General features: G+C 47.5%; 10 protein-coding genes across 10 annotated transcripts; 7 read left to right on the top strand and 3 right to left on the bottom strand.

Moving 5' to 3' along the window:
- Positions 1-107: 107 nt before the first annotated feature.
- On the top strand, positions 108-1,307 carry SERLADRAFT_457489 (uncharacterized protein; the record flags this gene model as incomplete). The annotated part of the gene is made up of 3 exons (XM_007313741.1): positions 108-190; positions 341-607; positions 664-1,307. 2 exons carry the CDS (start codon positions 486-488, stop codon positions 1,166-1,168), a joined length of 627 nt encoding a protein of 208 aa, XP_007313803.1.
- Positions 1,308-1,442: 135 nt separating this feature from the next.
- On the top strand, positions 1,443-1,844 carry SERLADRAFT_378615 (uncharacterized protein; the record flags this gene model as incomplete). Its single annotated transcript, XM_007313740.1, has 2 exons — positions 1,443-1,474; positions 1,523-1,844. A coding segment is annotated over one exon (226 nt), but the record flags the coding sequence as incomplete, so codon positions are not given.
- A 14-nt stretch (positions 1,845-1,858) lies between these two features.
- SERLADRAFT_433539 (uncharacterized protein) lies at positions 1,859-3,960 on the bottom strand (the record flags this gene model as incomplete). Its single annotated transcript, XM_007313739.1, has 8 exons — positions 1,859-1,900; positions 1,957-2,094; positions 2,171-2,984; positions 3,042-3,159; positions 3,286-3,404; positions 3,467-3,566; positions 3,638-3,776; positions 3,835-3,960. The coding sequence occupies 8 exons, from the start codon at positions 3,958-3,960 to the stop codon at positions 1,859-1,861; spliced, it is 1,596 nt and encodes a 531-aa protein (XP_007313801.1).
- Positions 3,961-4,150: 190 nt separating this feature from the next.
- SERLADRAFT_457478 (uncharacterized protein) lies at positions 4,151-5,845 on the bottom strand (the record flags this gene model as incomplete). The annotated part of the gene is made up of 3 exons (XM_007313738.1): positions 4,151-5,262; positions 5,320-5,549; positions 5,603-5,845. 3 exons carry the CDS (start codon positions 5,797-5,799, stop codon positions 4,418-4,420), a joined length of 1,272 nt encoding a protein of 423 aa, XP_007313800.1.
- Positions 5,846-6,409: 564 nt separating this feature from the next.
- On the bottom strand, positions 6,410-8,307 carry SERLADRAFT_433537 (uncharacterized protein; the record flags this gene model as incomplete). Its single annotated transcript, XM_007313737.1, has 5 exons — positions 6,410-6,471; positions 6,524-6,679; positions 6,729-7,172; positions 7,228-7,407; positions 7,461-8,307. 5 exons carry the CDS (start codon positions 8,305-8,307, stop codon positions 6,410-6,412), a joined length of 1,689 nt encoding a protein of 562 aa, XP_007313799.1.
- Positions 8,308-9,078: 771 nt separating this feature from the next.
- SERLADRAFT_359531 (uncharacterized protein) lies at positions 9,079-12,147 on the top strand (the record flags this gene model as incomplete). Its single annotated transcript, XM_007313736.1, has 4 exons — positions 9,079-9,650; positions 9,703-9,779; positions 11,560-11,620; positions 11,675-12,147. 4 exons carry the CDS (start codon positions 9,079-9,081, stop codon positions 12,027-12,029), a joined length of 1,065 nt encoding a protein of 354 aa, XP_007313798.1.
- Positions 12,148-12,498: 351 nt separating this feature from the next.
- On the top strand, positions 12,499-16,085 carry SERLADRAFT_445350 (uncharacterized protein; the record flags this gene model as incomplete). Its single annotated transcript, XM_007313735.1, has 16 exons — positions 12,499-12,624; positions 12,676-12,825; positions 12,878-13,144; positions 13,201-13,592; positions 13,657-13,754; positions 13,807-13,912; positions 13,965-14,196; positions 14,244-14,393; positions 14,448-14,732; positions 14,795-14,913; positions 14,970-15,042; positions 15,106-15,321; positions 15,382-15,485; positions 15,568-15,754; positions 15,818-15,852; positions 15,910-16,085. The coding sequence occupies 16 exons, from the start codon at positions 12,564-12,566 to the stop codon at positions 15,964-15,966; spliced, it is 2,532 nt and encodes an 843-aa protein (XP_007313797.1).
- A 2,075-nt stretch (positions 16,086-18,160) lies between these two features.
- SERLADRAFT_457460 (uncharacterized protein) lies at positions 18,161-18,736 on the top strand (the record flags this gene model as incomplete). Its single annotated transcript, XM_007313734.1, is given in 2 exon segments — positions 18,161-18,382; positions 18,396-18,736. 2 exon segments carry the CDS (start codon positions 18,258-18,260, stop codon positions 18,502-18,504), a joined length of 234 nt encoding a protein of 77 aa, XP_007313796.1.
- Positions 18,737-19,921: 1,185 nt separating this feature from the next.
- On the top strand, positions 19,922-21,950 carry SERLADRAFT_354095 (uncharacterized protein; the record flags this gene model as incomplete). Its single annotated transcript, XM_007313733.1, has 3 exons — positions 19,922-20,185; positions 20,260-20,673; positions 20,732-21,950. 3 exons carry the CDS (start codon positions 19,934-19,936, stop codon positions 21,575-21,577), a joined length of 1,512 nt encoding a protein of 503 aa, XP_007313795.1.
- Positions 21,951-22,679: 729 nt separating this feature from the next.
- SERLADRAFT_378580 (uncharacterized protein) lies at positions 22,680-23,022 on the top strand (the record flags this gene model as incomplete). The annotated part of the gene is made up of 3 exons (XM_007313732.1): positions 22,680-22,846; positions 22,872-22,989; positions 23,020-23,022. Coding segments are annotated over 3 exons (288 nt in total), but the record flags the coding sequence as incomplete, so codon positions are not given.
- Between the last annotated feature and the right edge of the window lie 2,065 nt (positions 23,023-25,087).

Raw genomic sequence — 25,087 nt, 5'->3', positions numbered from 1 at the left:
TAAACCACAACAATGTATGAAAAGTTGACACTCCGAATGGGAGCCAAACGCAGGCAAACAGACATGCGCCACATTGATTCTTTTGTTTTGCACAATGCAATTCGAATCCGTTCTCGTTAGACTATAGCATTTCGCTCATTTCTCGCCAAAGCATTCCACAATGTCCCACTGTCTCGAATTCATGATACGCGTAAGTGATTCTTTCCTTGCTCTGTGCTAATATAAAGCATGTCTCGCCTTTCCCCGGTTCTCTCATTCCGTTTCCTCTGTTTCATCCACTTCATCTCTTATACCCAGCAAGCTTCTGTTTCACATTTCACATATATTCACTCTACTCAAGGCAGGCATCCTTGAAATCAACATCCCGGTGGAATATCGTCTTTCAGCTAGCTGAAGATCATTTGTTATCACTTTCTCTCAAATATACTCTCGCACTTACCTCCAACCGATACCACCGATACCATTCACAATGATCGCTTACTGCAATGCTCCTTCTAGCTCTTCTCGTCCCACCCTCCCCCCGTTGCACACACTTGATCTTCCCATCGGAAAAACACAATTACCACGTATTCACGAATTATATGACTCTTATGAATTCAATCGTCAGGTTTGTTTGTTTCGCCTTCGCCTTCGTTCTATTGCGTCTCATCGTGCTTGAAACAGACATTTTCACGTCTGCGCACACCCACACACCACAGACAACGCCCCACACGTCAGGTGTCCACCTCATCTTCCTCATCCTCTCGCACACCCTCCCCCGCACCATCCACATCTTCCAACTTCTCCACTTTCTCCTCTTCTACCGCATGCACCTCCCCTTCCCCTTCTCCGAAATCTCAACACCCCACCACGAAACTCCGGCTTGTCCCCACAGATCTTGACTCAGCCGATGCCGTTGTCGTCGTGTCCCCTGTCTCAAAAACGTCTTCAGATGGCGCAACCGCCTCTGGTCAGACGGCACTTCTCCTCGTCGGCCCCGCCCTACAGGAACTTCGCCATCCCCAGCGCCCGCTCGCCCGCGGCTCGCGCATCCACCCATATCGTATCGTCAAGGGCCCAAGCTCGCGGAGACCGTCATCCCATCCATCTGCTATGGAAGTATAATCACCTGCACTGGATTGGACTTTATACAATTGTTATGACGAAAAGAAAGAGTATGTATTGCTAGCTTTTTAGTGTATTGTTACTGTTGTTTGTATTAGCATCATATTTCATGGAGAGATAGAAAGTTTCATTGGCTTACTGGTTTTATTATATTTTATTACTACGCTAATGAAATGTGAAGGAAGGAACTTTTGTAGATGCATAAACTCACACTCAAACGAAGAGACCATACTGCAAGCCGGGAGTTTTCAAGGGCAATGGGCTCATTGGGCTGCACAGTAGCATTCGAAAGAGTCGACCACATCTATGATTAGTTAGAACAATGATCATGAAACAGCACGCCCGCTTCTACTTAGATACTATTCCCCCGCTTGCGCTTGCCTCTCAATATCCATCATGTGGCTCAAGAGCATACTTGTGGGACAGTGACTCGATTGCAGGTGGCCAGATCACTGCCCATCTAGAGGCAAACCCAAGTTACATGATTGCGCTCCCCAATCTCGCTGGCATACAATGCAGACAATGAACTCGGCGAACAGTGGCAACTTGAATAAAGAACGTCGTATCCGAAACGGCACCATTGAACAAGTTATGGTGGACTCGTGGCAAAACGCATTGCAAAAGTGTAATCAACAACCAACCAAGAAATCAACAGCGATAGCTAGCTTTTCGTTCCTTCCATCCAACAAATACTCCTCTTGGGGAATCACAGGGAAATCGAGACAGTACCATATACTGATAAAATAGATATTCCTTATGCTATTTCATCCACCTTGGATCGATGTATGCAAAAACCCTAATCACCAAGTCAGCATCCCAAAGAAACAGAGTGAAAGTAAAGCGTGAGCTCACGGGGGTCACCCATTCTTTACAACTACAACACACGCCCGCCCAATCGTAGTTTCCTAATTTTGCACCACATTTCTTGTTTGGACATATGATTTTGCCACCCAAGGCACCAGACTCGAGGAATGGCTCCATCCATTTCATCTACAAGCCATTCATAGGAAGGAATCAGCGTGATTGGTATAAGGATCATTTTGAAACAGAAAGGGAGGGGACTTACAGGTTCTACGAAGTATCCCGAACATTTTGGGTTCACAAGTATAGGCGGGCTCACCGCCACTCTCCCAACTCCTCCTGCACTCCCATTAGACATAGTAGGCGGGCCTGTACCTCCTGGTGAACGAAGACCCGCCAGTTTCGGATTAGCGAATAATTGCGCGGCGAGATCCGTAGGGCTTGTAAACTGGCTCATCGCCGCTGAAGGTGGAGGAGCAGCCACCGAAGGCTGATCTTGGGAGAAAGAAGCTCGAGAGGCGATCTCCAAGTTTTGTGGTGGACCAAGAGGGTTTGAATCCTTCTCTGCTTCCTCTTCTTGGTTTGGAGAAGTGAGGGCATCGAGTGCGTCTGATAGATCTCGGCCGATACCTTCCATGGAGAGCGGTGAGGGTTTGAAAGGCCTTGTATCAGCTCCTGAAGATCGTCTCGACATACTACCGTTTCCATGCCCGTTCCCATTAGGTATACCACCTTCCTGAGTATCGTCCATATCCGGCTCATCCTCAGTCTCCAACGCAGACATCGACAGCGACTCCAGTATCCCACGATCTCCAGGTGCTAGCAGCCCCGCTGGCCGTCCTTCAACAGCCCCATTCGACCCAGAGCCAATTCCCGAGCGCGGCTGGCCCGTTGATGGGCGCCGCGAGATTGAAACATTCAGACTCGCCGATGAACGTCGGGAGCCAGCGCCGGGCTGCTGCAGATAATCATTCATGGACGGTCGTCGTGAGCCAGCAGGAGTGAGTGAAGGTACGGCTGGTGTAGAAGGACCCAACTGCCCATGATCGAGCATGTGCTCCCGAGTGGCCAGTTCTCGTCTGCAAGTGGATTATATTGAGATCATAGATTTAAGTCACTGATTTCGAAGGGCGTACCTGCACATCTTACATCGTATACGACGACTGGGCCGGACAGGTGTCGCCGGCACTGACTCGGAAGGCGTGTGTGGATGGTCTGCGAACATGTCAATTTCTGGTAGTGAACCACTGCCATCTAGAAAAGGGACATAACATAGTTAGCCAAAGGGATGCAAATACGTAAAAGTCACAATCGAATCGATTAGATTAGATATTAGACTGCGGGGAAGATGACACGATCATCCTGATCTGGGGTACTTACTCATAATCTCTCCAACTGTCCTCTCCATATAGAACATCCTGATAGCCTTATCCCGACGGGTAAATTGATAAGAGGCCTTGTGAAACACATCTAATTGTTCCACAAACCCCTCGTTTGGTCTGATAGTACGTGCAAAGTCCGTTTCGAGATATTAAACTGTGGTATTCTCGAGAGCACTTACTCGACATGCGGCCGCACTTGCCTGATCATATCCAATGCACCGGTTGGATCTATTTTGAGGGAGTGCATCAGATAGGCTGCTACGATTGTTGCACTGCGACCTAAGTCAATTATGAATAAACAAGGAGAGATGAATCCAGAACATTGGTATCAGGAACATGAATAAACGCACTGATCCCAGCCTGACAATGTACTAAAACACCCCATCCCTTATCTAACTCTTGTTGTATAAATGAAATCGAGGGCAAGAAATGTACCAATACATCCTCCTCTGCGCTATCGTCGATGTTGATTTGGTGAGTAGTGAACGTCTAACTCATCCAGTCCATCTCAGTTAGTAATCGGGGATGAGAGACATATGGGACATACGGCGTGTATGGTGATTTTTCCCCGCATAGCTGTCACAATACTATGTATATTCCTCGCCTTTAGCCCTTCCACGTCAAGTGCATTTGCGAGACCACCAATCCAAAGCCCAGGGATGACTTGGTCCATGTTGGTGGTAATAGTTCAAGCTATGGGGAAAGCGCACTTGGAAAGGTTAACTTGAATGGCCCCGGGGTATGAGATATTCCGCTAGAGCTTGAGCCCAGTGTTCTTATCAGCTTGAAGCTGCAACTTTCTGGAACGTTGTGGTGAAGAGCAAAGAAAAACGTAGAAAGAGCTCGGGGCAGCCTCATCTCAAAAAAAAAGATGACCCATTTCTTTGGCCCCGAGCGTTGACATGTCTCGGCACCGCTGGTCCAATACCGGATCATACATGTGTATACCGATCGTTGACAATTGCATAGTGGAGTAAAGGGGCTTGGAGTAAATATGTTACAGATAGCAGGGCGATACCAGTGGTACTACTCTGATATCATAGCCAGCGCAAGAAATAAATCAAGTCAGAAACTAGGCATTGAAGACGACAACGCAATAATTCTGCCATTGGACGCCTATCCACAATCATTTAAAGCTTTGGTGAGGGTGAAGACTCATCTTTCGCATTCTGTCCCTCCCATAAACTCCAAATGAGACCCTCCTCAGGGCCAAGACCCCGCTTGACAACGTCATCATACGCCCTTTTGACATCTTCACGCCCGCAAACGCGGCACAATGTCACCCAGTTGACACAGTCCCTCATCAAATCATTCCAAGCAATCTTCTGCATGCCCGTTATCTCAGCAACAGAAAGCTCGTTCCTGCGCACAGCAAGCCATTCCGGCATGAAAAACTGCTCCAAGTCGCTTGGCCTGTGGGGCTTGGTATCTTTTTGGAACTCATTCTTTGACCATTTTGTAGAAGATGCTCCAGGAGAGGAAGGCGACAAATTCGTCAAGCCCAGGGCGACGCTCTTCACCAGATGTCCGCCGTCGCCAAAATGAGAGAAGACGTTACTGTTCAGCGAATCATTCCCCGCGACGTCGGCGTACACCCACTTGTCACCTCCAAGACGCATTACAGATGAGGAAATAAACGAATCATAGTCCAGAACGTCGTCATAAAGTGATAGGCGCCTAGTAAAATCGACATTCTTCCGTGACGTGAGTCCAACAATTCTCGTGCCTGGCAGCACCGCGCTCTTTATACGCTTTCGAATGAGATACGCAAGGCAAAATGCAGTCTTGGAAGACGCAGATGATATCAAGATCCGGGTTGCTCCTCCACCATAGCCTGACCTGAATAGCCAATCTTCGCACCAGAATGACGTCCAAAAGAGTGGACGGTACAGCATGGTGAGATCTTCTACCGCAGGTGAAGAGTTATACAGTGGGTCTGATGAGCACCGGGTGATCTGGTTGTACGGCCGTCGATCTAATGTCGTAGAGCAAATAAGCATCTAGTAGATAAAATGAGAAAGAAAAAATTTACCAGCAGGGAGATGTGGTCTAGGCACTGAAAATGCGTATTTATTCACGTCGGAAGGAGAGACTGGCAGTAAAAGATATCGCGACGGGGAAAGGTATCCATACACTCGCTCCCCAATGTGAATCTTTGGGTGCGAAGATTTGACCACTGTGCCAAAGCCCCACACAGGTGTAATCCCGTGTGTTTTAGGAGAAACACCCTCTATCTCAGGCGTAGGATGGAAGTCAAAGTATCTTGATAGACAAATCAAAGGATGGCGTTGACCGTTAAATCATATTCCACATACCGAAAATGCGGCGCCTCGCCCAATGCCTGGTAGGTGACATTGTTCGCAGAAAAACCAAAGCGGTCGACCTTGATCAATACATGGTTGGGTGGTAGTTTACTGGGCGTCGGGGAGACCACCACAATAGCTTGGTTGGGGTTCTGACCAGACGACGGTCGAGGATGGCAAAGCGTAAGATTATCGTCTGTGGAGGTCATTTCGTTGTTTTCAAGTAATCGCCAATAGACAAGACAATGTTTCAGCAGAGACTTTTAGATAGACAGGTATACATAAGTTATATACTCTAGCGCCGGGCTACGAAGAGCCTTGTGAGCCGGTCAAGAATCATGGAAATGATGGTCAAGTAGCAACTGTAGTAAATGTGTGGCTGTGCATAAACCTTTTCAGTCTCGTTTAAGCGCTTCAACCAACTTGAAACTGATGTCCTTCCCAATGGACGTCTCCCAGAACACCAAAATAGGACCCTCCCGGAGAGCCCCGACTGTGAGTCTGTATAAGTAAATGAGACGAAAGATATCATGTGTCGTTGATATCTCTCGTCGATGCTCCAATAAAGTACCATTTGATGGCTGTAAACCCCTTCGATTGAAGTCTTTCACCCACTCGCCTGTATCACGTCGCCTTGGTGTCAATGCTGGCGATACTAGTTTTCTTCATGCTAATGGGCAATGTCTGGTGACTAACATGGCATCGCTAGGAGTCTTCTCGTCAAGGGTTGGGCGCGGGGGGGTTAGGATTTCGCGGTGACTTCTCAACGGACGATGGTGCGGTAGCATTGGTATTTGATACCTTTATCGACATAGCACCCTAGCCCTTTCCCATATTTGATTTCGTAAATTTTATTTTAGACAACAAGGAGGTAGGGGCTCCTGCCAGTGTGTGTGAGCTTCATGAGAATGAGTTTGAGGGCATGAAACATACCATTGGGTAGTGAGGTAGGCGTTTTATTAACAGATTTCGATGAAGCTTGGAGTTTGTCACTGGAGGTTCCTGTAGACTTTACCGACGGTGAATTCGAAACTTTTCCAGAATCGGCCCCTGCCTGGCTTTTGCTCGATGAAGATTCTGCTTTTTTATCTGTGGCAATCAGTAGTGGTACCTTATAAATATACTCTTTATGACTTACCACTCCGCTCAGAGATGGACTGCGGATTGGATATAAGCCTGGGCTTGACGAAATCTGATTCGCGCAGGTGTTTCCTGAAAGGAAAAACTACAAGCGCATCTTCAGGGGAAGTAGTAGAGGATGAACCAGGTTTAGTCTGATTTCCAGAAGTTTCAGTTGTCTGAGAGTCACCATCATAATTCACTCCAGACCCAGGTTGTGGCTGTGGTTCCGGTGAAGGCGAGGTTTGAGGAGTGAATATCTGATACGTCCCTTTGCCCCCTCTTCTGCTAAGGCTGATGTTAGTCTGGTTATTTCCCTTGGGACGACTGTCATCGTCAGCTTTGCTTGAAATACTAAGCGAAGATGGAGTGGATTTTGAATCTAGAGATGTCCTGGCTTTCTTCGATGCTTTAATATCGTCTGCATCCTTGTTGGGTCGTTTGAGAGAACTGGTTTTTACAGCTGTTTGATACAAAACTTTTGAGCGTAATGTTAAGATAAACCTGCAGGCACAAACCAAGTTTTTTGCCAATCTTCAAAGTGGGCGGGGCGAGTTCTTTGTTAAGGTGAGTCGTTGGAGTTACACCTTGTATATCAGCTTCTTTATGTTTCTCGGCGCGAGAAATGGACATAGCCGATAAAGAAGTCATAGAAAGCTGGGGCTTTTGTGTCGTAGGCGTGCTCATGGTTTGCACTTCTAGAATCAACGAATTCAAGATAGTGATTAATCAAGAAAAGATATGCAATCACCTCGTTGAGTTGTAGTAGGTTTGGGCGGAGGCATTGATTTCAGCCGCTCGATCTCTTCTCGTGAAGCTGTCAACTGAGCCTGTAATTCTTTCACCTCTGTATCTCGCAGTTGTACGACAGCATTGGCTTCTTCTATAGCCCTGTCTGTGACAATCTTTATCGTCCCTTTCTCCTCTTGCAGTAAAGATATTTCTTCTCTCAAGGCTCCGATCGTCTTTTGATCACGTTCGATATTTCTTTTCAGCTCCTGCAAAAATCCAAGGGGCGCTGTTTGCGAACTGGGCGGCGGACCAAAATCTTCTTCTTTGACTATCCCGAGTTTCCCATCTGTGCTGGACTCTACTCCTTTGGACTCTCCGATTTCGTCCTGTTTTCTCCCTTCTCGAAGTAGACTACTCCACCTGTCGTCCAAAGTAACATCGAAGGAATCATGTGCTCCGCTGCGAGCAATTATCCCAAATTGATCTAAGACTTGTGCTAGCTGCACAAGATCATTCTTTGCCTGCGTAGAAATCCGAAGAGCTTCTCCTCTTTCCGATAATGCTTGGCGAGCAGTCTGAGCAGCATTGACGGCATCACCGTTCAGACGTTGGACCTCAGCCTCCAATTCTGCTTTTCGGCGACCAGACTGCTCAAAAGTATAGTTGGATTGGTTCCGAAGCTCGATGTGTCTCCGTTCAAGTTCTGCATAGGCTCTGCGAGAGTCCTCCGAGATGCGCTGTCTTTCGTCCTGAATCAGAGCAACAATGAGGTCAGCTCCTTTGTGGATCGCGTTTGATGGTGGGCCAGCATTGTGAGTCGAAGAAAGTTGAGGACGTGACTCAGGTCGTGGTTGTGATTGAGACATTTGTGTCACTCTTACGCATATCCTGAAAGAGACATATTAAAAAGTTGCAAGGGTCACCGAATGCATTCTACGAGCCTTGTCCTTTGTTACGTACGACCTGAAAGGGACTATAGATGGGTCGTTGTTTGGATCAGAGGCTTCTGGCAAACAACGCCTCTCACGTGATGCACCATATTCGCGCGGATCCAAACTGGGATACCTGGGCCAGGATCTTTCATCTGCACGGGTATAAAACGTATCGCAACCCGACAGAACCGTGACTTAGTGACGCTGCGTATAAAACGCTCGCCCCATGACAGGTTACTCACACAATGACGGATTGGCCAGATCAACTGTCAACTCGCAGTCCTCGAGCGTGCCTAGCGCCAGTGCAAGCTGTTCATATTTATTGTGTTCTAAGCAGATCTCATCAAAAGTGGTATATATACCTATGCTCCTATCAAGAAAACTTCACAAAAAAAATCAGTGCACCGCGTTTATGATGATTCAAGCGAAAATACAAGACAGGAATTGGAATACATATTCACTACTTCCCCTATCTAGTGTCATCCCTATGTTCTGCTATGCATAATCATGGGCATGACTGTTGCGGCTGATCCACTAGCTATTTCCCCAACACGGGATGCAGATTCTGGGACGATATTACTATTTGAAGCTGATGAGTTGCAACAGCATCTATATTTCATTCAAAGAATATTTCGCGACAAGGCTATATAAACTGCTCGAGCTTGTCGTCTGAACACCACGATTAACGTTACATTGCTGAACAATATGAGCGACTTGCCTCCAAGCCCTCCTCCTGGCCTTAATTATATCGCCGCCATCGAGCCATCCCTCAATTTCATCCTCATACTCACGCCCTTAGGAGCAACTATGGTTCCCCTCATCCTCACACTCTTTGTCTTCTCCTCCCCTCAAACACGACGCCACCCAGTATTTATTCTGAATATATTGGCCTGCTGTTTTGGAATATTCGAAGCGGCACTCAATGGAGTGTTGGAAACAAGACTAATCCTATATCCACTTGATCCCACTCCGAAAAATCTTCTAACTGCTGCCCTTGCACTTGCACTGGTCCCACCCCTTTTTATCGACTCCATTCTAGTGTTCCGGCTCCTTGCATTTTACCCAGTACACACTACCCCTACGGAAAAATTGATCAGAATTTTTGCTTTGCCGGCTTTGTTTAAATGTGGCCGGTTCAGCATGGTCGTGTTGTTCTTGCATTCATTCACCGTTACCAGCGGACATGCTCCAAAAGTCCAATTAGCCGCGGAGTTAGCATGGGGCAATGAAAGACCCTATCTGTTGACCGAATTTGCTTTGCAGACACTTGATAGCCTGTGAGCGCGGCTAGTTCATGATTATCATAGCTGTACTGATATAATCACACAGGTACTCCTCATCAATCTTCCTCTACAATTTGTACCAGTATCAACGTGATGTGGCTATAACTCGCACTTCCAAAGATAGTAAGTAAAAGGGCAAATTGTTGGTAAATCTTGCTTACCAGGTTCATAGGCCATATTGTACGACGTATCCGGGATATTTTTTTGATTGCTGTGGAAAATTTCATTTTTCCGTGAGTACCATCTTTAAGAAAGGCTTGTTGTCCAACTAATACTTTTGCAGTGTTATTACAAACTTGATTGCGATAGGCTTGTTTGCGTCGGGATCCTCCTTTACAACTGCGTCTTACTTCACCCTTGTCGATGACTACACGTCCATTTTGGGAGTCGTCTTTGCGACGGTATGGGCGAGTAGACGGAATTGGAATCGTCATGGGAGCACTGATGGACATTCATCTTTCGATCCGTCTGGATCTAATGCTGCAATATCTGCAATGCGATTCGCGCATGCACCATTTTTGGATGCACCGCACTCGAATGGGGGAACGGTAGAGCAACCTGTGTCGGATGGTCAGTGTACACTTGAGGTGCAAGAGGAGAAAATAACGGACCTCACTAGTGAAAATTCGGATGACAACGACTTTTCAATATCTGCAATTCATTGAGGATGGATGTACTTTGCAATTGCCTCTGACTTGTGCTTGATTATCGTCTATACATAACTGTTTTTCGAACACTGACTCGCGTGTCCGTAGGAAAATCACTGGCACTTACCGTATGTCTCCCGCACGATGTATTTAGGGTCTGATGGCATATCTTAGTTATAGTATCGTATACTGATTTGTCTTTTTCTGTACTTATTGATGGCTTATAAACATCGCTTGAGATGTGGTCTTGTTGAGAAAAGCCCTGAAGAGAAGTGTAGATATACGAGATGAGTGGACCGCACAATGAAATATTATAACAGGCACTCACTAATCATTTGTGACATCGTGGGTAAAAGGGGGAGGGGTGATTGATTTTGATCTTGTTGTCGAGGCACTGATGATCAATAGCCACATCATCTTTGACGCCCAGTGCAGTGCAATTCAAGAAAACCATCATGAATGGGACTTCAGCTCAAGCGACACCATCAGGATCGTATTGAGGGACATGAGTGATGTACTCCCAAGTCCTCCGCCTGGTCTCAATTACATTGCAATTATCCAGCCATCCCTGACCTACATTCTGGTACTCGTTCCTTTGGGGGCAGCATTAGTCCCACTCATTCTCACACTCTTCTTCTTCTCCACTCCCCAAATAAGACGACACCCCGTGTTCATTCTTAATATCTTAGCCTGCTGCTGTGGTATCTGTGAAGCCAGTATCAACGCCACTCTTGGAACGAAACAAATCTTATACCCACTCGAACAAACGTCGAAAAGCCTTTTAACTGCTGCTGTTGCATTTTCCGTGGTTCCTCCCCTTTTCATTGACTCTATCCTAGTCTTCCGGCTCCTTGCATTTTATCCAGTGCGCACCACTCCAACAACAAAATTGGTCAAGATCTTGGCTTTGCCGGTTTTGATTAAATGTGGTCGATTCATTGCCCTGGTGATGTTCTTGCATTCATTCACCAGCGCCAGTGGCAATGGTCCAAACGTCCTATTAGCTGCAGGATTCGCCTGGAGTCGTGAGAGACGCTACCCATTGACCGAATTTTGTTTGCAGACACTTGACAGCCTGTAAGCATGTTTAGATCACAGATAGACTTGGATACTAACATAACCCTGTAGATACGCTTCATCACTCTTCCTGTATAATCTACGCAAGTGCCAACGTGATATGACTATAACTCGTACTTCACCAAATAGTAAGTAAGAGGGCGTAAAAAATTGGCTCGTCTGACTTACCAAATCCACAGGCCGTATTCTGCAACGTATTCGAGCTGCTCTTTTGATCGCTGTAGAGAATTTTGTTTTCCCGTCAGTGTGAACGTTTGAGAAAATGTTGGCACTGTAACTGATATCATTGGACAGTGTTATAGCAAACTTGGTCGCAATAAGCCTGTTTGCATGGGGGTCATCGTATACGACTGCGTCTTACATCTTCCTTGTCAATGACTACGTGGCCATTTTGGGGGTTGTCTTTGCAACAATGTGGACGAGTAGACGGAATTGGAATCATCACGAAACCATTGATGAACATTCGTCTTTCGACCCGTCTGGGTCTATGGATGCGGTGTCGGTTATGCAATTCGCGCAGGCATCGTTTTTGAATGCACCATACTCGAGTCCGGAAACGGTAGAGCTGCCTATTGTTGATGGTTCAAGTGGGTCTACATTTGGTGAAAAGTCTGGTAATGATGACTTTTCACATCCTGCAAGTCGTTGAGCAGAACTGGAGCTTTCGTTTTCTCTGAAATTAGTCGTGTCGTGGTCTATTTAGGACTGCTTGGTTTTCAAAGATGTCAGAAGTTGTTGTGTTTATGCAGGATAGTCACATACCGTGGTGTTTCTTGCAATGTCTTGATGGTCTGAATGACATATCGAAGTATGCATAATGTAGAGCACTTTGTATTAATTGGTTGCCTTCTGTATTAAATCGGGGCTTATGCGACATGACTATGCGTCTCTTTGGACTCGAAGACACCTTGACACGCGGTTATGACTCACCAGAAGAAGAAAAAGTGAGATGCATCGCGACAGAAACCTCCACGCAACGCTACAGCGTCTTGGAAGAAAGTAGCTGGGCAAATCAAAGATGCATATTTTAGAGGTTGATAATAGACGCTGAAGGCAGTTCAGATCAGTGGTTGTTTGGATCAGAAGCTTTTGGCAAATAACGCTCGGCAGGATACAGCGCCGACACGTTTGGAATAAACGCTCACCACAGCGGCGCTGTACCATCAAAGCAGCGGTCATTTCTATGTATGCCCAACCACGACACATTCCGCAACCACCGCACAGCGCTGGTGAACCATACAAGGGCATGTTGCACTTCCTGTCAATGTGCCATATCTAATGACACCATTTGCCAGGTTTACGCGCTCGCATAGACCCCAGTCAGATTCCTTCACCGTTAGATGCGATCGAAGCCGACAGAGAGCAATGGGAAGGGAAAACATACTTGACAATGCCTGGAAACAATCCTCCCCTTTCAACTACAGACTTTGTTGCCATTGATCAAGGTCTGTCTATGAGCTCTCTGTACTAGCAAGCGAGATCAAATTTATGTTCTAGGCAATTCAACACCAAAGTTCGTTCGCGTGTCTACGTGGAACATCCCCAACTCCTCTCATCTTGCTAGGGAATGCGAAATCCCCCTATCAGCCGTTTTCCAGCCATTTGCAGATCAAGATTCTCGCGAAGAAGCAATTCCCCTGGTCGAGTGTGGTGAAACAGGCCCAGCTCGTTGTGCGGAGTGCAGAGGGTACATAAATCCTTGGTGCACATGGGTAGCCGGCGGAAACAAGTGGAAATGTAATTTATGTGGTTGTGAGACAGAAGGTACACAATCTTTCACGCTTACTGTATCAGCCTAACAATCAGAGGGCCGTGTTCAGTTTCCCAAGATTATTTCTCAAATCTGGATGCAAATCTGATGCGGTTGGACCACTATCAGCGTCCAGAACTCAACAAGGGAACGGTTGATTTCGCTGTACCCAAAGAGTACTGGGCACCACCTCCTCCACCGAAACTCGCACCATCCTATTTTTCCCTAGAGCCTCCACGGAGTACCCCACGGGAACCTCAGGCTATGAATTACGTCTTCGCTTTCGATGTTTCTTCTGAGGCTATGCATTCTGGATTCTTAAGCTCTTGTTGCGCTTCCCTTCGGGACATGCTATTCGGAGGCACCACAGAGGACGGTCTCGCATTCGAACCTTGTTTTCCTCAGGGTAGTCAAATTGCTATCTTATCGTTTGACACGACCCTACATTTCTATAACCTCTCAGTGAGTCACTTGCACGAGTTTCGTGCCTCTATGCTAACGGTGTTCGAGGTACTCTTTATATCAGTCAAATCTAAGACAAGCAAGTATGATAATTCTGTCTGATCTGGAAGAAATCTTTGTACCATTGAAAGAAGGACTTTTCGTAAATCCGATGGAATCACGGTAAGTTGTATTATTAGCTCATCAGGTTGCGTAATTTTTCTTTTCTTTTCAGGGGTCTAATTGAAGATTTGTTAGAAGCTTTGCCCCTCCGTCACGAGGATACGTTGATTCGGGAAGTCGCTCTTGGTTCTACCATCCTAAGTGGTTTGGCGGCCCTGGTAACGTTACTCCTTCGGTATCAATAGATTACTTAATGGAGTTGATATGTAGGCAGATTCTGGTGGGCAGATTGTGTTATTTCTGAGCACGATGCCTACTGTAGGACCCGGTGCTCTGGAACCACTCGGAGGTGAATCAGACGTATATGGAACAGACAAAGAAAAGACACTATTCTTGCCTCGTAATCAATTCTGGAGACAGGTTGCAGAAGAGTGCACGGAGGATGGCATCGGCATTAGCATGTTCCTGGGCATGAATAAAGCGATAGATGTCGGTTCAATTGGTACGTGGTCTGTTGTCGGCGATAACGTTAAGTTGAGCAAGTGACAGGCATCTTGACTTCGACGACGGGAGGCGAACTTTTCTTTTATCCTCGGTTTGATCCTTCTCGTGACGGCATTGTCCTCGATTCCCAATTGCGTCGTCTGTTTTCAAGGACCACAGTGTACGATTGTTTGATTCGTATACGTTGTTCCAATGGTGCGTTCCCCATCGCCGCGCTGTACGCAGTTCCTAGGTCTCAAGCATTTTCAGGACTTCGCGTCTCGAGGCATTACGGTAACTTTCATGAACGTTCTGTGACTGATCTGGAATTGGGCATCATGGATTCCGACAAAGCCATCTCGGTCTCTTTAGAACATTCTGGGACTCTCGACGAGCGACAATATGCTTTCCTTCAGAGTGCCGTCTTATATACGACTACTTCAGGACAGCGTCGCGTTCGCACGTGTAACATAGCACTTCAAGTTGCGTCATTGGCCGGTACGGTATTTCGATACGCAGATATGGATACGGTTGTATGTCATCTCGCAAGAGACTGTGAGTCTTGCCCCCAGGCACTCTAGGCTGACCTGTTGATGATGAATCACGCTTTACAATAGCCATATACAACCTGAGCTTCCGTAGAATGTCGCATATCAGAGAGGAGTTGACTGAAAAGTGCTCTTCACTTCTTCTTGGATACCGACGGAACTGTGCGGCTTCGACGGCACCTTCACAGGTCAGATTTTCCTATTCGAGTATGTCCATCGCTAGAAAAGACGTATTACACTGCAGTTAATTATTCCTGAGGCGTTCAGAGCACTACCGGTATATGCCTTGGCCATATCGAAAACTAAACCTCTGAAAGGTCCGTTCCTTCTTTGCCTGCTGTATCATTTCATTTTCCAAATTCTCGTACTTCTTGATCCAGGCCGTAACGTGTCCGCGGATGTACGCAATTATTACGCTCAGAAGCTTCTTTCGATGGGTGTTCGTAGCACACTGCAACATCTTTATCCCCGACTTCTCGCTCTGCATGACCTTGACGAAACCATCGCCCTACCAAATCCTGCAGGCGACATATCATTACCGTCGCTGATGCGGACCAGTCATATGTATATGGAAGCTCATGGCATATATCTGATCGGTGTGTTACTCATCATTCGGCGCCCAGGCTCAGGATTTCTCACAACTTTATGTCAATCAGATAACGAAGAATGCACGATCTTTTGGATTGGATCAAGTGTCTCACCACAACTCCTGAGTGACCTATTCGGTGTCGATGACATCGTAAATTTGAGCCCCTCTGCCGTCAGTAGTACTCGTTTATCCCGAGCAAGCGAGCTTTGGAAAGAGTGGACGTGACATGCTCAATTCGCTTTTCTTGTTTTAGGTTCAGCTGCCACCCCTACAGACGCGTCTATCAGCCCAAGTGCGCAACATTTTGGCTCATCGCTATGTACAGCGCGGCCGTGTCCCGAAGATGCTGATCACACGTCAAAACATGGACGGTATGGAGATCGAATTTAGTGATATGCTCATTGAAGACCAGAACAATGCCGCTATGTCCTACCTCGATTGTAAGTGGCCTTTGTGCTCTTCTCTTTAATGGACTTTAGATCGAAGCTAAATTGTTCCTGAAGATTTGTGCCTGGTGCACAAACAAATCAACGTTGCTGTAAGTTCCCCTTTTTTGACTCGCCAAGATATTGAATTCGCTAAGGCCGTCCTGTAGCTCACGAGTGGTGGATCAATATCTGGAGGGCCAAGTCTTCGTGGTGCTCCGTGGTAGCTAAGAGACTCTCACAGACTTTTGTCGTAGCAGTCCCATTAAAATATAGTTCGATCGCGTCGAGGAGCCGAGAGGTAATATGCAATTAACATCCAAACCACACAAAGTGAAATATGACTGACCTATATCCATGAGAATAAGTAGCCACTCTCGTCCACTTCCCATCACTCTCGTCATCCAGTATATCACCTCGCCGCCGACAACTGCAAAGGTGAATAAATTCCATGGTTTCCCAATCTTAAAGATCGCATATATTCTCGAAGCCCGCCTTTTTTCTTCTTCTTTCATCTGACACTCGGCCAAATCCGAAATGGCTTCTAGAAATTTAATAAAGGACTTTTTGATCTTACGCCCCGAGATGGCGTTAACGCTGATATGAGCTTAGTGATGCATAACCGCTGGCCATGAGCACGGCCGAGCGAGGAAGCCACGGGGCGCCCTTGGAGGAGAGTTCCAGAATACACATTAGCGCCTCTATTCTTATGTCTGCCATGCCAGTCCGTTCATCGTGTTCATCATTCGTGTTTTCCGCTAATACCACTGCCTCATGTACTGTTGAGAGGAAAAAGGGGACAACGGCACGTAAAGAAGAAACCGCGTTATGTGCGCGAATGAACGCACCTTGGTTGTGTGTTCGGTAGAGGGTCAATTTCACGTGACTGATGAGTGAGATTCATATACACCTCAAGTCGTAGTTAGTCAGTCGTACTAGAACAAACGTCTCGAGATCTTCAAATCCGTGTATATGCGCACGCGACAGCGCAGCCATCTATTAAAAAGTCACCAGAGAAGCGCACCAACAGGCGATGACAAACCAAAATCCACCTTGTGACCGTACCCGTGTACCATAACCAGGCAAGGCCCAGATGGAACAGTTCCATTCGATGTGTCGCGCAGAAGAGAAGATATCATGACAAAAGGCGCAGATAGACCGGTATGCGCCCCCAAGCACTGCACATCGACATGGTTTTCCTTTGACATGTTCGATAAATGTGATGGCGTAGCGGGCATGATCATTGGGAAAAGTTGGCCCCTGTGGGACTGCTTTGATGGGACAGGATATGGATGGAGGACGGCGCCCGCACGAGATCGGTCTCTTAGGAGTCTGGTCCGTCTGTCCTGGCGGAATCTTGGCCACCACTGTACGCATACGTTTGTTCTGCCTCCATGGCTTATCAAACAAACGGGTATAAGAACATCGTTTCGTCCATCGATAACAGCCATGCCTCATTGGGGAAAAAATCCCTTGCTTCGAGATCGCAAGAGATCCTAGGGTGGGTTGACTAGATTATATGAGAGTCACCTCTTAGGAGTACCAAATTTCGAAGCGGATCACCACCGATGGACATCAATGAAGAACGACACAAAAGTCCACAGATGGTACCGAACCGTGTCAGGATTCGCGGGGTTTGAAATTTGTCCATTCAGAGCCACGTGCTGGTTCCGTGAGAAGTGAACGAGCAAGAACGTTCGAGATGGTCTAAGCACGACAAGACCATTGGATATGTTTACCGGGATGTCCCAGCCCGCAGGCAAACTCGCCAAAGCGCCTGGTCCCTGACGAGGAAAAGAAGTCGGCTTTCGAGAAACTTGATGGAAATATATTATGCACAGACATCAAGCGTGGTTGAGAGGGCCAGCATGCCTCTCGTGCTGTACTTCCTTTAACGTTGCCGCCGCCTGTTCAGTCGTGAACATCGAAAAGGACAACGTGCGCGGCAATCAGTAGATCCCGTACGTTATCTCAGAGTGATCCCCATTCAAAAAGTACCGCATCACACAATGAGCCAGTGGCAGTGCCTCCCCCCGAGGTCAAGGTATCATAGCTTGGTCGATAAAAAAAGAGACGGCACATGTTGGACCGCGGAAAACATGTAAAAATACCAGTGCAGGTTATAATACATATACCGTGCAGTGCTCCCCCAGACAAACCCACGCCATCTTCGCGGAAATGGGGACGGGGTGATGCGTTGATGATGATGGTTGGCAATGCCAATGCAATACAACGGGGAGCAATACTTTGCCGCTCATTGGTTCATCGGGACTCTGACGCTCGCTCGCACTTTGTCAGGGCGCGGGGCTGAAACATGGGAAAAGGTAAGATGACGCCAAGTGCGTCCCACTGGCACACATACCTACACAGTGGCATAGCGGGAACTGTATCATAATCTAATTGCGACAGTGATGACAAGGCAACCGGGGAGAATCACGATTTAGAGCGAAATGACAGGACGTGGTGTAATAAGGACTAAGCTTAGTTCCCAAACACGTTAAAAGTACGAGGCTTTGCCATGTCAATTCAGGGCCCTACCAGTCGGGTAGTGGCATGGGAGTGCGCCACTGCGGATGAAGAGTGCATGGAACAAGCTTTAAGGTGGGAGATGACGGGGAGTGGTGTCGTCAAGGACGTCTATGTGTTTCTCGGGGAGAGTCGCATCTAGATTTGAGAAAGTGATCAGCGATAGACTGAGGCGCAGGTTGGACGTCCGCGGGAAGAAGCTGTCAGAGATCGGCAAACGGGCAAGCCTATTAATATGATGTGCTGCACGCACACCTGTGTTGCTGAGAAAGGACGATAATAAAAATAAATGGATATGGCCACGGGGGTAGAGTTTATGGGGCCAACCAGAGAAGCGTGTAAGATGATTGAGGCAACGGGATATTGGTATGGATATATGGCGAATGAAGAGCATGCAAGAGCTTTATGGTGAGAGCCAAGGGAGTTGTAGTAACGGTTATAATGAAAATGAGTACAATCGAAGTCAAAGAGTTGTGCTGGCGGTGATACAAGATGTAAGAGAGGGTCTTGAAATGGAAGACAGGTGAGAATATGTGCCTTTTACGAGAAGAGTCTAGGTGCACATTCATAGAGGGGGTAACATGGACAGGATTGGATCAGGGTGTGAGGCGCGGCGGCCACGAGTGGGATGGATATGGGAAGGGGACATGCGTTGTCCTTGCACATCTTGCAAGGATAAAGATGACAAAAAGCAGAAAAGAGAAAGAATTATCTGATGGAGTTGCGAGTGGAGCCAGTGACAGCTGAGACATGCTGTTGACGTAATGACCGGCATATAGCATTTTGGAGGACAGATCGCAGATAGCGAACACGATCGCGAGGAGATGAGGCGCACTCTGCCCTGCCGCGGCCGGCATCTCGGCGTGGGAACACTGTGACCGTAAGAGACCGGTGTGAGTTTTGCAGACAGTCTCTCATTTGGCTCTGGACTTGCTTGCAATGGCACATCTGCGCACCATGGTGGGCATCGAGGATGCGATCTGGGGGATATTTGGCCGTTTATGTGAGTGTCGTGAGGCTGGAGTGCAGCGAGACAGGAAAGTATCTCCGAAAGGAGCCCGTCTTGTCACCACCCACAGCAAGGACAGGAGGTGTGATATCCGCGGACTGGCGAACGTTAACTGAGGAGGCTAATCGGTTGCTTGCTTCGAGAACAAGAACTGAACAGATCCTTTGTCGTGCCCGCTTTGTTATTCGTGATTCTTGATAAATGTCATGTTTCCATCTCTCGCTCCTCCGCGGATCCGTTTATGTCTGTTCGATGTGATAATCCTGATCGCGTTCTTTCTATCTCATCCCTCGCTCTCTGCCGATGTTCCACCGTCTCCTCCGCTTCCAAAATCACTTTCAGCTCGACTCAGCAACCCTGCTTTCTCGCATGCTTTCGCGGGAAACAAATCCTGATCCTTCCTCCCCCTACTAATACTCTTCATTTTCACACATGCCTCCCCGCTCTCGTCCCTCATGAGTTCATCTCCTGCCCAGACGCTATCACAGTGCGCGTCCGGCTTTTACAATAGAGATGCTTATGCTGAGGAGAACGACAAGATGCCAATCATATCACCCCCAAACTCTCCCTTCCCTTCGTCCCCCCCTGAGCCCGCCCTGCCTTCCTCGCTCCCTCAACAGCCTGCAGTCCATGTCACGCGCCCCCACTTCTACCTCATCATGCTCAGTCTCTGGATAGGCAACTTCACCGCCTACTTCAACGAAACGACCGCAACGACCGCCATGCACATCATTGGCGCAGACTTCAATGACCTCGCAAACCAGAACTGGATTGCCACCTCCTACCTCCTCGGCTTCACCGTCACACAGACATTGCTCGGCAAATTCAGTGATATTTTCGGCCGTGCAAAAGTATTTAACGCCACGATGTTTATATTTGGGGCAGGGACGCTCTGGTGTGGACTCGCCAATGTACGTGAATTGCTTCTCTTCAGAGCTCGAAACGCGTGAGACGGGTTCTGACCCACGTGACCATTATCAAACAGTCCATGAACTCCCTAATCGGGGCACGGCTTCTACAAGGAATCGGTGCTGCTGGTAGGCAGTCCGTCGGCGTTATTGTCATATTGGACCTCACTACACCGGACACACGCGGTCTCTGGCTCGGTTTTTTCAATCTTGCTTCAGCCATTGGTTTGGCTATTGGCCCCGTGCTCGGTGCCGTACTCTCTGTTGACGCTGACTGGAGATGGATTTTCTGGATCACTCTCATGCTCATAGGCCTTACGTTGGCTATCGGGACAGCGAGCCTTCGTTATCCTGTTCCCCATCGTAAGCAGAGCATAGGTCTCCTCGCGCAGCTCAAAGAGGTCGATTATATAGGCTGTGTCCTCTCTGTTGCGATCTCGAGCATGATATGCATTGCTATAGAGATGGGAAACAAGATGTTTCCCTGGAAGGTCCGTGATCCGTATTGATCGTCGGCATAATTCATTGACACAAATCTTCCCCCGCCAGTCCGCGCCCATTATCACATTGTTCGTCGTCGGGGGACTCCTCATTCCCGTCTTTGTCTATTATGAGCTACGAGTGGCAGAGCAACCCGTCGTTGACATCCGCCTATTCAGCATCCCCAACATTCCCATCACCTGTCTCATCAACTTTCTCACTGGAGCAGGTTACTTCGGCTCCGTCTTCTTTCTCCCTCGCTACTTTATAGATATTAAAGACTCCGGCCTGGTTCTGTCTGGTCTCCAAATGTTTGGACTTATCCTATCCCTTGGTTTTGCATCGGTCGTAGGCGCCAACATTCTTTCTCAGACTGGACAGGTTCGGCTCGTGGGAGTCGTTGGTGGTGCTCTTTACGCTCTTGGAAGTGGTCTGATGTTTCTGGTCGGCCGCTCTACTCCAGCCGCAACAGTTATCGGATTTTCCGTCATCACAGGGTTCGGATCTGGTATACTCTACCAGCCCTCCCTCGTAGTGGGACCCATGTCAGTCAAACCCAATCAGGTAGCGGGCATAAGCGGCTTCCTCTCCTTCCTCCGCACCCTCGGAGGCACGTTCGCCACCGCTCTCCTCACCGCTATATTTGAGACGAGCTTCACGAACCAGTTGCGCGGAAAGCTCCCCGATTCGCTCGTCAACCAGGGCCTAGGACTTGCCGATAATCATGCTCAGTATCCTCAGTATAGTGATCAGATTCTCAATGCGCTTGTGAAGGGTTATCATGTTGGCACAGCCCCGGCGGTTGCTTTTGGCGTCATTTATGCCATTGCGGTACTTTTTCTTCGCAATGTGGATTTTGTACCGTTATGGCGAAGACGACGGTTGGCCGCAAAGGAGGAAACCGAGCGATCATGAACTTCTTGGATATTTTGGACTTTTTTTGGAGGGACTTTTTCCTTTTAATTTTATTAACCGCGTTATATTATCCCTCATTCCATCTTGGGCCCGTTTTTCATGCAATTTCCCTCTCCTAATCTCATCTAATGGACTCAAGCAATCTGACAGTGGCACGATGGGTTTATTGATCTCCTATTCGTAACTATAATGTGCAGGCATATGACACTTCTCGGACGCATGGCACTCCTTCAGACCTCGAGGCCCGAAGTCGAAGGGGTTTTTTTATTATTATTCAAAGATAGAAAGAAACGGAAGACTTGGTCGTGTACGATTAATCTCTGATTGTAGATTGGATGATCAGATTAAAATAATCGATTCGCTTGGTTATCTTGACCCTTGAACTGGGATGAAACCATTTTATTTTGTGTGGAATAGGCTGGAATAGGACATTCATTGACGAATAGTGAGTATATTTGTTTTAGAGAAACCGTGAGTGCCTATATCTAAAGAAAATTTTACCCCGCCGAAACTAAGATCTATGATCTAATGAGTACCGGGCATCGGGTCGCGTACCCTAGATACTGACCTTATAACCTTAGCTAGGAACATACTCACCCATGTGTTTTAATAACTCGCTGCAAAGAGGTACGGCGCTCAGATGTTGCAGGGCATATGGGGGAGCCATTCGTTCCTCCTATCCTCCTATCAATGGGAGCAATTCAAGCACAACTCGCTATCTTGCAAGATACGCCTATATGCCGGGGTGCAGTCAGCGGTTACCACCCCTGATGGCAATCATGACCAGTTGGTGAGTGCAAAACACCCCCTGGCACAAAAAAGCTATCAGCTATCACTATCTTTCCCGATATACTACCGGCGGGACTCCGAATCATAGCAATTCAAATCAACAAGCCTTGCAAAAAAAGAAAAGAAAAGAAAGAAACCATAAAGTCTCAAATAGCTATCGCAGTTTAGGGGATGGCAATGGCATCAGGGGACCATAACAGATTTTTTATTTTTTATTTTTATTGACCGGTGAGTTTCGCCGTTACAAACTTGCAATTTTTGAATCAACTTGATAATCATGATGGGAGTGCGCTTCTGGTCTTCATGCTTTTAGAAAACTTACCTCGCATTTCTTCCAGGTCCCCCCACGAGGCCCCAGGAATCCAGCTCACCATCAACTCGAGGCTGCTTCGGAGTGCCGATATTCATTGATATGACCGTCATGGTAAGGATCTACACCCGAACAGCCCTTCCATTTCATCGAGACCCCCTCCCCCCCTTGTCTTCTTTTCCCCCCCTCGAACAGGCAAGAGAAGCAGAAAGGCGATACTGTACTGGGTCACTTCTTTCCTGTGTACCCAGGGCATTGTCTCGTATTCTCCTCGCATCAACCGAAAGATGAAAACCGCTCCTACGTGGGTCTGGTGCTCCAGCTCGTCGACACCTCAAGGCAGTAGGTAGCACTAGCTCCGGGATAACCACACCCGTCACCGTCAGTTTTCGGCAACTTCCTGTACACACCTTCCGTCGATGTCGCGTCCTATTTTCCCAGAACTGTGCAGTTTCAATTATGAAAAAGGCAGTACAGTATTATCCGTATGCCAAGGGTCTCCATGGATTTATTGGCCGATTGAGCGAGATAGACGACGACAGACAAGGGGCTGTGAAGTTGTAATGCAAGAACCTGAACCTCAGGCTGGCTGTCCGCATGTCCGATTCAATTCATATGGGCATATGGATGCATCAAAGTGCTCCTTCTATCGAAACTCCTCTCCACAACATGCCCGCACCAAGATCCTGTCGATCATACTCAACCCGTTCAGCCCCGGTCCGGGAGCGTCATTGTCATGAGGGCAAAAAAAGCAGTAACCGGAGAGACAGAACTATTAGGAAGAAATGGTGGTCCGGCTTGGCGATAAAGATAAATCAAGTATGTTTTTTATTTTTAAAATTATGGCGTCTTTGGTTCTCAGGTGTTGTTCGGCTTCGAAGGGGGAATGAACATGAACATGCTCCAAGTTCTTGAAACCCGCTACCACAGGCTATGAATAGGATTCCGGTACCCAAACAGAAACGAGGGAAGGGAGAGCCGATATCTGGGATCAGATAATCTCTTTTAGTGTCTTGGGCTACGCCTCTCAGGGTGAATGTATATGTCCTTCGTTCAATGTCAAGTGTTAATTTGGGCTTGTGGACCGCATATTTAAAACTTGAATGTACGTCCCTTGGCTTCGCGAAGATCCACGGGCCTATGTAGTCCATGTGGAACTCGAACTTGCACATCATGATCATGTTTGCCCAATGGAAATCGAATTCTATTTTTACTAAGTTCGTAGGGAGTGGATCGTTTACTCGAGTAAGAAAAGGAATGATGATATTCATATACTGCGCTCATAGAAAATATGGTTACACAGAACGAGACAAAATAAAGGAAAGTACTTTCATGAAACGACGATAATTAGAAAAAAGGAGCGTAGTCTGTGGAGAGACGATGTACCAAGAGTAGCGATAGAATAGCAAGCGAGAAAGATAGAAAAAAATGTAATACATCTGAATCAGACTATGGATCATGTGCTCCAGTAACTGTACTGGACACTGTTTTATTAGATCTACGAGAACCAAACCGGAGCTTCCCATCTGCACGTCCCCAGGAGAATAACCCTCCACCTGTACCTCCTTCATGAGAGTGTGCACTGCCGGTGCGAGAACGGAAAGACCAAGCTGGAGAAGCAGGTCGCGCGGTTTCAGCGGGATGAACATCAAGATGATGCTCTCCGTTGTGTACATGATGGTGGTGGTGATGATGTTTTCCAGAACGTCCGACAGTATGACGTCCATCGCAACAAGCTCGTACATTCTCCAGGCCCTCGAATCCGTCGTCATCCATCGATTCACCATGCAGCTCGAAGTCTAGATCTTCTTCGTCGTGACCCTGACCCATAATTTGTTCAAACGATTTTGTAGGACTGTAAGGGCTTTCGGGTCCAGCCCATCGTAGATATTCAGCTGCCGGAGTACCAGAACGCTTACCGACGGAACCTCCAACTGACAATTGAGACCGACTTCTTTGGCCACGAGGCGTAGTACTGAATGCACCTCCATTCCGTCCAGTTCGGCCGCTCCTTTGACTTTGCGGGCTGGAATCAACAAGCTGTCGGTGATCATCGTCCGTGAGCTCTGCACTCTGAGACATTGGACTCATAGAGGGAGCCGGATTTAAGTCGTTAGCAGGGGTACCAACTAAAGCTGAATTAGGTCGGGCTAGGAGGTATTTCAAAGCCTAACAAAAGAAAAAAGGACCAATTAGTAAAATGATTGTCAGCAACTGTCAAAAACGCAGCGGACATTAAGCCATATATCATGCCTCTCTTTGGTCGGGGCGGTAATCTTCATCTCTCGCTGCGGTGTAGAGACAACTACACTGTACTGGTATAAGCCAGGGGGCATGGGGTTAGGGTCAAGCACCGAACGGACTCCTTCGATATATGCTACAAACAAAATTCAACGATTCTTTTGAAAATG

This window comes from Serpula lacrymans (genome assembly GCF_000218685.1).
Source record: "Serpula lacrymans var. lacrymans S7.9 unplaced genomic scaffold SERLAscaffold_2, whole genome shotgun sequence".
Classification (NCBI taxonomy): domain Eukaryota; kingdom Fungi; phylum Basidiomycota; class Agaricomycetes; order Boletales; family Serpulaceae; genus Serpula; species Serpula lacrymans.
The sequence above is the reverse complement of the archived record's forward strand: the minus strand, read 5'-3'. Positions and strand labels throughout refer to the sequence as shown.